This window comes from Amblyraja radiata, chromosome 22, assembly GCF_010909765.2.
Source record: "Amblyraja radiata isolate CabotCenter1 chromosome 22, sAmbRad1.1.pri, whole genome shotgun sequence".
In the NCBI taxonomy this organism is placed as follows: Eukaryota; Metazoa; Chordata; class Chondrichthyes; order Rajiformes; family Rajidae; genus Amblyraja; species Amblyraja radiata.
In genome coordinates, this window is record NC_045977.1 from 10,165,780 (window position 1) to 10,179,461 (window position 13,682).

General features: G+C 41.4%; 1 protein-coding gene across 2 annotated transcripts in view; it reads left to right on the top strand.

Annotated features, from left to right (window-relative positions):
• The window catches only part of stub1 (STIP1 homology and U-box containing protein 1), a 37,720-nt gene that overhangs the window by 10,882 nt on the left and 13,156 nt on the right, over nt 1-13,682 (top strand). For both annotated transcript variants that reach the window (XR_004415300.1, XM_033040366.1), the window contains exons 2-3: nt 9,718-9,916; nt 13,146-13,311. Coding sequence is in view for 1 of the 2 variants with exons in the window: in XM_033040366.1 (XP_032896257.1) it covers nt 9,718-9,916; nt 13,146-13,311 (365 nt within the window). In the remaining variant the exon portion in view is untranslated. The remainder of the gene's footprint in view (nt 1-9,717; nt 9,917-13,145; nt 13,312-13,682) is intronic.

The following is a 13,682-nucleotide window of genomic DNA, read 5'->3' on the forward strand; positions in this document are numbered from 1 at the left end:
AACCTTTGGAGATATTTACTTGACTGATTTTCCTGACCATTTAAAAACGTGCTTATTTTCCTGCTTTTTTCTATTGCCTTTTCTGCTTAATATGGTCCTATTCATCCAGGGAAGGGTGTGTGTGTGTGTAAGATTTTTGCCTCCCCATTTTTTAATACGCTATCACCAAAATGTGAAGCTTGCGTGCAGATAAATTGTTAAATACCAACAATGAACAATGCCAAGGCCATGCAGCAAGTGGGGGAGAGGTTTCGGGTGGAGAATCTGCAAGGATATCACAGGAACTGAGTTCACAGGGAAATACTGAACAACCATGGACTTGTTTTTTGGGAAGGTTGTTCGCGGAAGAAAATGGTCTGATTGACTAGGCCGAGAAGAAGCTGGGGAACTAGTTTGAACCCATATAGTTTGGCTTATAAACGATTATTTTTGGTATAAATATTGTGTAAACTTAAGCATGCATAACAAGAAAAAGGAGCAGTTAGAATATATTTTTTGAAATAGAATATGATGTCTCAGTTTGTTCCTGGAGTTCAGGGAGCATTGCTCATCACTGTACATTGTGTTGTAAAACTGCATTATTTACTAATGGGCTGATGCAACTATTCTCAAAAACAGATCAAAGATAGTAATTTTATATGTGGAAATTATCATAATTGATGTGTTTTGAGACCATTGGAAAAACTGACTACTGTGCATGATATTGAAACTGACTAGACTAAGGGGATACTTACTCCCATCCTCCATGTCTTTAACATCTGTGAACCTTATATCATTTTTTTCTTCAACATGTGGGAGCATTCTCCTCCTTTATATATTCAGTTTTATAATTCATGAAAAAATTTAGTTTAATATCAAAGTTCTGAGTTATAAATTTGCAGTAGATATTATTTAGTATTTCATCATATCAACCTGTAAATAGTTTGAATGATCCATTGCAATTTTTGAACAACTCAATCCACTTTTTAATATAGACAAAAATGCTGGAGAAACTCAGCGGATGGGGCAGCATCTATGGAGCGAAGGAAATAGGCAACGTTTCGTGTCGAGACCCTTCTTCAGAAGAAGGGTCTCGACACGGGAGTTGGAGGGGGCTAGAGTGGGAGGGAGGTAGAGATCCCACCCCATCTCATTTCCCTCATCCTCCTCCCCTCACTCCCATTCCCTGCTGCAGCATCTACCCAGGTCGTAAAGCAGCACCAGGGCCTGGAACTCGGCCTGGTTCTCGTACCGTCAGTCTCCAGTCCAGGCCCCGACTTCATCTACGGGCTTGTCCCTGACCCTGGTTCATCCTTTGTTCCACCGGTGGCTTTTTCGGTGCCGGCCGCGGGCCCATTCCAAGCCCTGGGCTCGTCCCTCACTCCAGCTCCAGGCTCTACTGCAGCCCAGGCCCAGCCGCTGGGCTCGGCCCGCCAGGTACCGGGCCGCGGGAGAGCATCAACCCGAGGGCCCTAGTGAGGCCACGGGCGGGCGTGGACCTGAGGATCCCAAGTGAGGCCACGGGCGGACGTGGACCCGAGGACCCCGAGCGAGGCGGCAGGCGGGCATGGACTTGAGGACCCAAGTGAGCCCGCGGGCGGGCGTCGACCCGAGGACCCCGGGCAGGGCTGTGGGCGGGCATGAACTCGAGGACCCGAGCAAGGCCACGAGCGGGCGTGTGTGAAACGGGCGCCGACCTGAGCCATGGTGCCTGCCCACCTCATTGTGACGTCAGAACGAAGCATCAAGGAGTGGAAAGGAGTGCATCAAGCAGTGAGAATTAAGCAGGTCGACCATTGGAGAGGTGGTTAAGCGTTTGAGGAATGTTTTGGAAATGCAGTCCTCCCCCTGACATCACTCGAAGCTCATGGAATATTCTGTGTGTGAAACGGGCTCCGAACCGAGCCATCGTGCCCGCCCACCTCATTGTGACGTAATTAGTGGAATCTGGTCATTTTAAAGGGGAGATTAAAAAAAATTAAACTTTAATCAGCAATAAGTTGTGAAATAAAGCATAAAATCTTAAGTGAAGCTGTTCACTGCTTAGAGGGGGAAAATGTGAGTCAGATTATATTAAAATCTTATTGTTACCGCGTAGTGTTTTTGCGAAAATTAAAAGACACACGCACAAGCATGTGTGAGTTTTAACGTTATCCTAGACCAAGTGCAGACCTTTTGGGTCTGCTCCCCCAACGCACCCGTTCGTTACCTGTAGCCCCCACGGGAGGCGTGGTCCCCCCGACTCGAGCTGTTCCCGAACATAAGATTCAAGCACTCCCCTTGCCTCCCTCAGCAGCGCTATTTAAAAACAATTTCAATTGCCCTGCGTGTTGCAATTGAAATTCGCCCTCCCCCTGCTAGTCTATCCATTGTGACGTCATCAGTTGAAGCTGCCATTGTGACGTCATCAGTTGAAGCTGGTCGGATTGAAATGCAAGGTATTTTGATTTTTTTAACCTTTAATCAGTAATGTGGAGAAATAAAGCATAAAATGTTCAGTGAAAGTGATCTCTATCTAGAGGGGGAAAATGTGAATCAGAATATGTAAGAATCGTGTGGAAGTTGCCATTTTTTAAAAGCTTTAATTGCGAATAATGTGTCAAATATAGGATGAAATCTTCATTGAGGCTGATCTGTGCTAGCTGAGCCATTGTGACGTCATCAGTTGAAGCTGGTGGTTTTAATTTCAAAGTCATTTGACTATTTTTAAACTTTTAATCACTAATGAGTTGAGAATAAGTCGAGAAATAAAGCATAAAATGTTCAGATGAGGTGATCCCGGCCTCAATGGGGAAAAATGTCAATCGGAATATGTAAAAATGTAATCGTTACTGTGTAGTGTTTTTGCGAAGATGTAAAGACAACCACATATACATACACACGTACAAGATCAGAATTTTAATAAGTACTAGACTAAGTGGGACCCGTTGGGTCCCATGTTCATATGGGTGGGCTGGTCCCCCAACGCAATATTCCACCTCTCCACCAATTCCAATATTGGTGGCCAGTGGTGGGGGGGGGGCGCTGGGCGCTGGTATGGGTGTTGTTGGCTGCAGGGACTACAGGTCTCCAGAGGGCTAGTATGGACATTGTGGGCCAAATGGATTCTTGGGGTGGCAGCTCAGTCCCTTAAGCCTGATGTGCTGGCAGCTCACTCACGGCTGGTGGGCTGGCAGTTGATTCACGGCTATTCCTTGAAATTCCATTTCAAGTAGAGTGCAAGGCCACCAAATTCAAGTGCAGTTTCTTACCTCTTTGAGCAGGGTGCAAGGCCACAAAATTCAAGTGCAGTTTCATACCACTTCAAGGAGGGTGCAAGGCCACCAAATTCAAATGCAGTTTCATACCATTTCATGCTGGGTGCAACAACACCACATTCAAATGCAGTTTCATACCATTTCAAACAGGGTGAAACCACCATAAAACCACACAAAACACCACGCTCACAGTTCAGTAGACATTCAGTGTGTTCAGTTGATTCACAGCTCAGACAGAGTTGTGACCTCTCCCTCCCCCATCATGCAGAGACTGAGCCACACCCACACTTCCAGGTTTTATAATCCCTCCCCCTCCCACCGGAAAAGGTGTGGCCTTCATGGCGTGATTGACAGAGATTCTCAACATTTTTTAAACACAAATAACACTTTTATTTTTCATTGATGGGAAGAATCATCTGCACCTGATGAGCGGAGGGGGACTGAGTAAGATGGCCAAAAATCACAGCTGTAAGTGGTAGCGTTTTATCTAAAATCAATATAGTGCAAACAGGAAGTTGAGACAAACAATCATTTGCAGTGCCTTTTACTTCATCCCAAACCCCCCCAAACAACAATTTGCAGTGCCTTTTTACTTCAACCCAAACAACCATTTGCACTGCCTTTTTACTTCAACCCAAAAGCCCCCAAACAACCATTTGCACTGTCTTTTTACTTCAACCCAAAAAAAACCCAAACAACCTTTTGCACTGCTCCCCCAACGCACCTGTTCCCTACCCCTTATGCAGGAGGCATGGTCCACCAACTCAAGCCGTTCCAAACATAAGATTCCAGCACTCCCCTGCCTCCCTCAGCAGCGGGCCTTAAAAAAGAGTAAATCCTCCCCCCCCCCCCCCCCCCCCCCCTTCCACCTTCCACGGAGATTGCTGTGGCGCACATGCCCCGTTCCATCCAAACCACCCCCTGCCCGGGTACTTTCCCCTGCAGACACCCATGACTTTGCCTCCTCCCTCGCATCCATTCAGGGACTCCAGCAGTTTTCCCAGGTGAGACAGAGGTTCACATGCACGTGCAGACCTTTCTGTCCTGGGCCTCTTCTTTTGCCAGAGTGAGGCCACACACAAACTGGAGGAACAGCACTTCATATTTTTTAGTTTAGTTTAGAGATAAAGCATGGAAACTGGCCATTCGGCCCACCGAGTCCGTGCCGCCCAGCGATCCATTCACATTAACAATATCCATGGGACAATTTTTACATTTACCAAGCCAATTAATCTACAAACCTGTACGTCTTTGGAGTGTGGGAGGAAACCAAAGATCTCGGAGAAAACCCACGCAGGTCACAGGGAGAAGGTACAGACGGCACCTGTAGTCAGGATCGAACCTGGGTCTCCTGCGCTGCAGTCGTCATAGGGCAGCAGCTCTCCCGCTGCTCCACAGTGACCGCCCATATTTAGCATGGGTAGCTTACAATCCAATGTTCATATCATCTAATGGTATGAACATTGATTTCTCCAATTTCAGGTAACTAACTTCTTTCCTGCCACCATCTTCCCTGTGTCAGACCTAGCCTCGCAACCATTTCTCCCTTTCCCCCTCCCTCGCCATCCATATTGCTTCTTCTGGCTTCACAATTTGCGCATCTATCCTCGTCTCACACATTTTGCCTTTTCGACTCTGGCCTTTGTCGAAGTATTTCTCCTATCAACTCCTCCGCACCACAATCAGCCGGAAGAAGGGTCCCGACTTAAAACGTAATCTATCCATGATCTCCAGAGATACTGCCAGAACTGCTGAGTTACTCCAGCACTATGTCCTTTTTTGTAAACCAGCACCTGCATTTCCTCATATCAATGTGATTTTGACGTCTGATTTGCAGACACAATGCATTCAGATGAAATCTGTTGGATATATGACGGACATATATCCAACAAATAACGGACCTGGTATTGCAGATGCTATCAGGCACTTAAGAACCCTGCTTTCCAAACTTGCCATATTATTTCAATTACTGAATAGTGTATTTGAACAATTGGTTGTTACACCTGAAACCATCAGATATCATCTGATCAAATAGAAGTTGCAGTGCAATACATCTGTCTATTTTCCCTAATCCAATTTTTTTTAAATTCCTGTTGACTTTAAATAACACAGATATGAAAGTTGTGGATAATCAGCCACTGATTTAAAGACTCGGGAGCATGTAAAAGCTGGGGGCTAAATCTAAACTCAAGAGGTCTGCCAGTGTCTGTGGGGGAAAAGGAAATGTCTGATGGAGGGTCCTCGTGCATGGTTTTGACCTATCACTTCAACCACTCCTTTCCATGTACAGATGCTGCATGATGCACTTCGTTCCTCCAGCAGATTGTTTGTAGTTTCAGATTTAGATCCAGTTCCAAAAATATCTGCCTCTTTCATTGACCAGTGCGGAATGTGGTTAGCATTTTTAGCATCGCAACATAATGGCTGGTATATGTTGGAAAATATGATTATTAAGGCCCTGTCCCACTTTCCCGAGTTACTCACGAACTCCCGAGTTTTCCCCTTGATTTGAACTCGGAGAATTACGGTAATAGCCGTTCATAGATTCTCGGGGCTATTTTTTAAACTCGTGGACATTTTTCAATATGTTGAAAAAACGTCCCGACTTACCTGATGCCCCGAGTTCCTACGGCTGGCATTACGAACCGCTACGAAACATCTACTGGCTCCTACGGACTCGCTACCGACATTACCCGAGTTCGAATCAAGGGGAAAACTCAGGAGAGTTCGTGAGTAACTCAGGAAAGTGGGACAGGGCCTTTAGTGTGCTTTCAGATTTACATTTTATTATTTCTTTTTATGCTTTGAGCCTTTGTTATCTCAGTCCATTGCTTAAAAGGTGCCATTCTCCTTTAATCATTTGATAGGAAATTATTGACTCTTTCTAATGTCAAATTTACCTTTGTTTTCCATTCAGTAATCTTAGTCACTCAGTTCTGTGAATGTGTTTTCAGATGAGTAGCCATAATGCATCATCCATTATAAAAGCCTGATTCGTATCTCATCAGTTTTTTCTGGCTAGCCCACCAGGCTGCTGAATTATATATTAAAAATAATCATAATCCTGTTAATAAACAAATAGCATTAAGATGTAGGGTTTAATTAACCTTGCTGAAAATGATAATGTACTGATGATAACAAAGCTTAGTGAGTGATTGCGTGAGTGATTTTTATTTTTTCTCAACTTTTCATTTTGAGTAAACATATATTGAGCAGCTGGGCTTCTATGATTATTAGTCGAGTTGAAAATGGGTTTCCTGTTTACAATTTTGAGTGTTTATTACTCGATTGAGCCTAATCTGTATGGTATTTTAGAATTAGCTACCTGTCGTTAATAATGTTATAATAATATTGTAATAACTGGTTTCAGTATTGTTGCCATCAATTCCCTGTTGAACAGAGACATCGATTTAAGAAAAAAAACCATACTTTCCAATTGTAGATGTATTCACGGGAATCTTGCTGTGAATAATAATTATACGATAATTGTATAAATATTGCATTTTCTATATCAAATTGAATTAATTTAAATACCACTACATTAGGTTTGGCCTGTCATTATTTACCACATCTACCTAATGGAAATGAAACATAAAATACATTTTATTTCAAACATTGCACCTTATATGCAGACTGTTAGTATATGTGACAAACTAAAATATAAAATTTCAGTCATAAATTAGCTCATAAATTGAGCTGACCTGTAACATTACTGGTGAGAGAAAAGAGAGAAAAAATGAGGCGTAGTGTATGTTAAGACATCAGCTGCTTGCCACATGATTTTACCTTTAATGAAAAGTTTTAGGAAGCTCCAAAATGGTTTCTCATATGCATACATACATAGACATGAATACCAATTCTTAGCAAACACCCCACAGTGATCCAAGTATTTGTTATGCTTAACGCATTCTGTACTTGATTTGTATGACAAAAGTTAGAAGTTTGGCGTGATTAATAGTATGCTAAACATCTTGGCTTTGGTATATGTTATCTTATGCGTTGCACATCTGTGGTGAATTTGGGTGTACTCAGAATTACTTTGCATGGATTTAAGAGCAACTTTGCACAGGGTTTGTTGGACAATCATTGTTACTAAGTCTAAAGAAACACTATAGTGTAATGTAAGGTTAATCTAACCATGTGCTTACAATCCTCCATGCTCTTTTTCTGTTCAATGCTGGGCTATTGTACATCTTTATTTTAGTTCCAACACAATTCCCATACAGTACTCTAATCCCTACTACCCGACCCTAATTTTCCAAGGCTCTCTAATTTTGGTCCCCCTTTTTATGTGTTCCTTAACTTGTTTCTTTGACCAAGCATATGAATCTATCTTAAAAGCAGGTGTTAGGCCTTTTGGTCTCTTGTGCTTGCTCCCTAATTTGATACCATCATGGCAGATCCTTTAATTCAACACCACTTGATCAACTGCTCTAAAATCTTTTCATGGTTCAGTACCTAATTTTGTTTAATGGGGCAGCAAGGTGGCGAAGCCCCACTTTGCAATTTTTTCAGCGACTGTGAACGTCAGTGACTGACGCCCTAAAAACCGTCCAGTTGTATGGCACTCCGCGTCTCCGACACGTCGAGCTGCGACACTTCGCGTCACCCGCCTTCACAACACAAGAAGGTTACACTGAAGTATAATAATCACATTGGAAATGAACTTATCTACAATAAATCTAAGGACCAATAACTTTTTAATGGATAAGCCGGCGCTTTACATGCCCGCATCACTGGCCGTCACCCGCAGGACAGCATACATCAGCGTGTGACAGGGCACATGACATAAGACACCCAGATGTTGCCTGAAGATTTTGAACATTCCAAAATCCAGGGGCGACAGGGAGACACCGCACGTCACTACAGGCATCACTGCGCGTCATGCCCCGACCACCCCATGACAACATCTTTTCAGGCTGTCGCCGAAAATGTCGCCCAAGTGGGACAGGCCCTGTAGAGTTACAGTGCGAGAGACATGCGTTTGATCCTAACTACGGGTGCTGTCTCGTGAGCGCTTGGGTTTTCTCTGGGTGCTCCAGTTTTCTCCCACACCCAAGACGTACAGGTTTGTAGGCTCATTTGCTTCAGTAAAAATTGTGAATTGTCCCTAGTGTAGGATAGTGTACGGAGATCGCTGGGTGGCGCAGCTTGATGGCTGGAGGGTCTGTTTCCACACTATCTCTAAATCTGAAACTAAAACTAAGATAGGTCCTGTAAAGGGTTATGGAATGTTTTTGCATATTTTATAAAAACTATCTGTTGTAGCATTGGAAATAAAGGATGACAATGTTAGGAAATGCGGAGTGTAGGATGGAACTGCAGATGCTGGTTTAAACCAAAGATAGACACAAAATACTGGAGTAACTCAGCAGGCCAGGTGGCATCTCTGGGGAGAAGGAATGGGTGGCGTTTTGGGTCTCGACCCTTCTTCAGTGAGTTGCTATAGCATTTTATGTCTATCTTTAGCAGATGTAGATACAGATATTTGATGATCTGCTATAAATAATAAAGAAAATGCAATGCATAGTTACCTTTAATGCAAACTGAATGGGAGCAATGGGATGAACTGAAAGTTTGAAATACATGTTTAACACATTATGTAGTCCCAGACTGTACTTTCCCGGAAGTTCCAGTGTATAAATTATGATGATAAACATGACTTGGATTTTACAGCAGATACATCACCATTTGGGATATCGGCATCACTGTGAGGCAAGATAGTGGTGGTGTGCCACTGTCCTTCTAGTTAAGGTAGTGCAACAATGCTGGTGGCTGAGGAATTCCAGGATTTGAACCCAGTCCATTATTTATTATGTAAAAGAATATGTGTGTTATGATTGTGTTTATAGTTTGGTTGTTTGTCTTTTGCACAAAAGTCCGCGAGCATTGCCACTTTCATTTCACTGCACATCTCATATGTGTATGTGACAAATAAACTTGACTTGACTGTCATGAAGAAATGACTGGCTCTTTCCAGGTTGCTATCATACGTGGGGCGGGGGGATGGGATTACCTGCAGGAGTTGACTTTATTGTGTGCCTGGTCTCCTTGACTTTCTTGGTAGTAAATCTGTCTTTAAGAGATGCCCACGTGGGTATTACAGTGCATTTCGCAGGTGGTGCATGTTATGCCATCTGGATGCGAATAGATGTTCAGAGTGGTGGATCAAGCAGGCTGCTTTGGCTTGGATGGTGTTGAGCCTTTGATTGTTACAGTTCCCATTATGCTGCATCTGACAAGCAAGGTGGAAAGGCTTTGCGACATCAGGTGATCAGTGACCTAGTTGGTCAGTGATGTGCAGCATTTTCTTTACACTCTGACTTTTAAAAATTATTATTCATACTTCTACCCTCACTGCTTGCAGAAAATTGAGAAACAATTTCATTTTGCTCAATTCTTTTTGATTAACTGTGCACTTTAATTCACTACTAATTCAGTTTCTATTGCGTTCTCATATTTACTTGGGTTTGTTTTTCAGAACCGTAACCCATCTGTGGCTGTGTACCACACAAACCGTGCTCTGTGCTATGTGAAGATGCAACAATTCGACAAGGCGGTGGCAGACTGTAAACATGCCCTGGAGTTAGATAGCCAATCTGTTAAGGCTCACTTCTTCCTGGGACAGTGCCTGGTGGAAATGGAGAATTATGATGAAGCAATCGGCAACTTGAATCGAGGTCAGAGATCCAGCTTTTGTTCATGATCAATCCATGCATAATTGTGGGCAGAACTCCGTCAATAGGAAAGATGAGGGGATTCAATCATTGCAGTTATTTTTGGGATGAGGACTTTACTAGCGAGACCAGCAATTATTACTCATTCCAGCTTGCCCTTGAAGGTGGCGGTGAGCTGCTTGCAGTCCTCTGGTAAAGGTACTCCCATAATAGAGTGGGGAGGCTGTCTTTATGTTTAGACCTAACAATGATGAAGGAAGCATTAGTGATGTTCATATGTCATGCAGACGTATCCAGTCACAAATTTAGTGGTTTAAAGTTTTGATTTTTTTTTTTAAGTTCCTGCTTTTGGATAGTTCAGAGAGAAGTTATTGTTTGGCTCATCCATTTAATTAATCAGGCTATCATTGTTGAAGTCTAGTCTTTATTGTAATCACATTGGCTACTTTTTGTGAATATTTCTAATGTGACCTTTTGACTAACTGCTTAATCTGAACATAGTTATGCTGAAAGCCAATTGGCTGTGTTCATCTATGATAAAAATGTAAAAATTAGGCTGTGAAAAATGTTCTCACTCATACCATTGGAAGGCATTTCTAACACGATATGGTGTAGGATTCCTATGCATGGTTACAGCATATGGTCATTTTCAGAAGTACAGCAATGATAAACCATTTTGACATTTTCTATATCAACCATCTCTTGGTGTCTCTCAGTGAAACTGAAATGTATGGATTATGGGGGGGTAAAATAGACTCCAAGTGCTGGTTAGGCAGCATCCCTGGAGAACACGGATAGACAATTCTTTGGGTCGGGATCCTTCAGACTGATTGTAGTTGTGGAGAGAAAGGTGGAGGAGATGTGGGGGTAGCAGACTCTGTCCCACCCCCACTTCTTCTAGGTTTCCTTCCCTAAAATAAATGAGTGATGCAGAGCTGCCAAGTAGTACGGATTTTCTGTATTTTGTACGGAAATGCGATAAGAATACGGATGTACGGATTTGCTTTGTAAAATATGGATTTTTTAAAAATCGGCCCGACTTCCTGTTTCATCTTGCTGCTTAAAAAAATGCAAGGATATAAAAAGTCATACTGTAACTCAAATTATAGCAGATTAAATCTATTAGTATTTTAAATTTCAAGATCTGGATGATTATTTTTGTAAGCTTTGATCTGCCTGTCCCGCTACAGGTTTAAACAGCGCTGTCAGTTTAGCGCGTGGGAATTTAAATGAACAGCGCTGTGGGTTCTAATTATAGCGCTACCAGCTGGAGCGCTATTGTAGCAATGTTACAAAATTTTGAGATTTAAAAAATCAAGTCTGTAATTTATCCCATCAGATAAAGCATAAAAAGAAGTTTAATTTGACACCTAATTCACTTTCATATCTCAAGTATTTAAAAAGTTATGGCCATTTTCATACTCGGAAATTAGCATCTTGTTCCCTATTGATTTTCTATGGACATAACAAAAAAGATTTTTTTTTACTATAATATGTAACTACATTTTATAATATGTCTACTTCTAATAAATAAATAAATAAAAAACTTCTTAAAAATTAAGAGAACTGAATGAAATTTTCAGTTATCGTAGATTGAACCATTCTGAAACAAATATAAAATAATCTTACTTGGATGACCTGAAATTAAAGCATATAATTAGTTAGTTACCCAAGTGTAGCTAATTTCAAACTTCAATTAGTAGATCTAAACATCTATCCATTTCTTAATAAATGATTAACATTTTTAAATAGCCTAAGTGTCCAAATAATATTCATAAATAATTCACAATAAAACATGATTTTTAAATCTCATTTACATTAATTTATAGGCCAAATGGAAGGAATTTAGTGTTCAATTGCTGTAAATTAAAGTCCATTTAAATCAGCTTTCTAGTGGGATCCTGTGAACGCGCTGGTTTAGAATGTTCACATTGCGCTAGATTTGTGCCCTCAAATGCCCAGAAAAATACTGCGGGATATAATGGGCCCAAAATGAGCTACTCGCAATATTAAACTTTGTATAAAGGGATCTTAAGAAGCCCTTTTTAATGTAAAAATAAGCAGCATACCTTCTATTATTTGCTCTATGCGACCCTGACAGCTGCCGGTGGTCGCGGGTTTAGAGATTGATTTTTAAACTACTATAACTATTATACGAGGCCTTTAAAACTAATAATAGCTTTTGCGACGGGGTCTTCCAGCGATTTTTCGTTAATAATTAACCAGCATCTGCAGTTCCTTCCTACACTCCGCATTTCCTAACAATGTATTGAATTTAATATCCCCAGCTGCTGTACTAGGATTTTGAATTACATTTAAGATTGTTAGTTTGGGTCTTTGGGTATTCTTCAAATAACATAACTAACTTGTTCTTGTACATCCAGCATGTCTATGTGTGATATGGCCTTAAGCTTTAAACTAGGTGACCGTTCCAGGCAGCACCAATAGTCTGAGAGTTAAATTTATTGCCTTTGCCAATCCTCTTTTGTTGATTGTGAGGTGCCCTGCACAAGCTGCTAAAAGTCCTATTTATGTAAAGATCCTGTTGTTGTAATCTGGTCTTGACATATGGAGTTACACAGTTATTCAGCCGGTGTGAAGCTTTGCTAAATTTTGTTTTGGAAGGGACATAGGTGCGCGTTGTCAACTGCCCAGTTTCTAATTTAGACAAGTCATGCTCTGTAGCCCTGCAAGAGGATTGAGGAACTTTTTCAACTAAAAAAAGCGTCAGCAAAAAGCAATTTCATGAGAATCTATAGCAAAAACATTTTAAAAAATCATATCTACATAGTATGTCATCTTTAGGAAGCTATAGAGATTTATAAAAAAATTACCATTGCTTTTTGGAAGTGAACAGAACTTTATTTGACCTGAAGAAGGGTTTCGGCCCGAAACGTTGCCTATTTCCTTCGCTCCATAGATGCTGCTGCACCCGCTGAGTTTCTCCAGCTTTTTTGTGTACCTTTTAATTGACCTAAGAGGTTATTTTCCTTAGTGCTTTAAAATGATGAAAAATGTAAGATGTGTTAAGTAAAGACTGCCCTCATGTGAGCCATGCTCACTCTTTGGAAGTGAGGGTAATATGTTTTTAGACAATAGATATTTGACAATATGTGCAGAGTAGGCCATTCAGCCCTTCGAGCCAGCATCGCCATCCAATGTGATCATGGCTGATCATCCACAATCAGTTTGCTGATTTTTGTAATAGTTGGCATGCAAATTCTTTTTTCAGCTTACAATTTAGCAAAAGAACAAAGGCTGAATTTTGGGGATGACATTCCAAGTGCCCTGAGGATAGCGAAAAAGAAGCGCTGGAACAACATTGAAGACAAAAGAATACAGCAGGAGAATGATCTTCATGACTACCTCTCCAAACTGATCCTCTCAGAAAAAGAAAGGTTTGTTTCAGTGCTTTAGTATACAGTTGAAAGAACTGTAAAATAGCTTCAATATCTAAAATGTGTTACATTTAATAGTAATTAAGATTAGAAGGGTGCACTGAAATGCTCTATTGCTTCCTATTGCTTTGTGCATGGAAAAGAATCTTCTACACTGAACAATGAATCGTGAATACTGCACATTGTGAAAACTCCCCTATCCCCTATTTCGACCTCTGCTACTCTTCCCATTCTTATTGCCTTGTTAGGAAAATAGATGATGTGAAAGTTAGGCCCGAAAATATTTCGAGTATTTCGGCCAAAAACGTGCTGATGTACAAGAGGCCATATCAGGAACACTGGTTGCAGTCAATGAGGTTAGACAAGGTGCA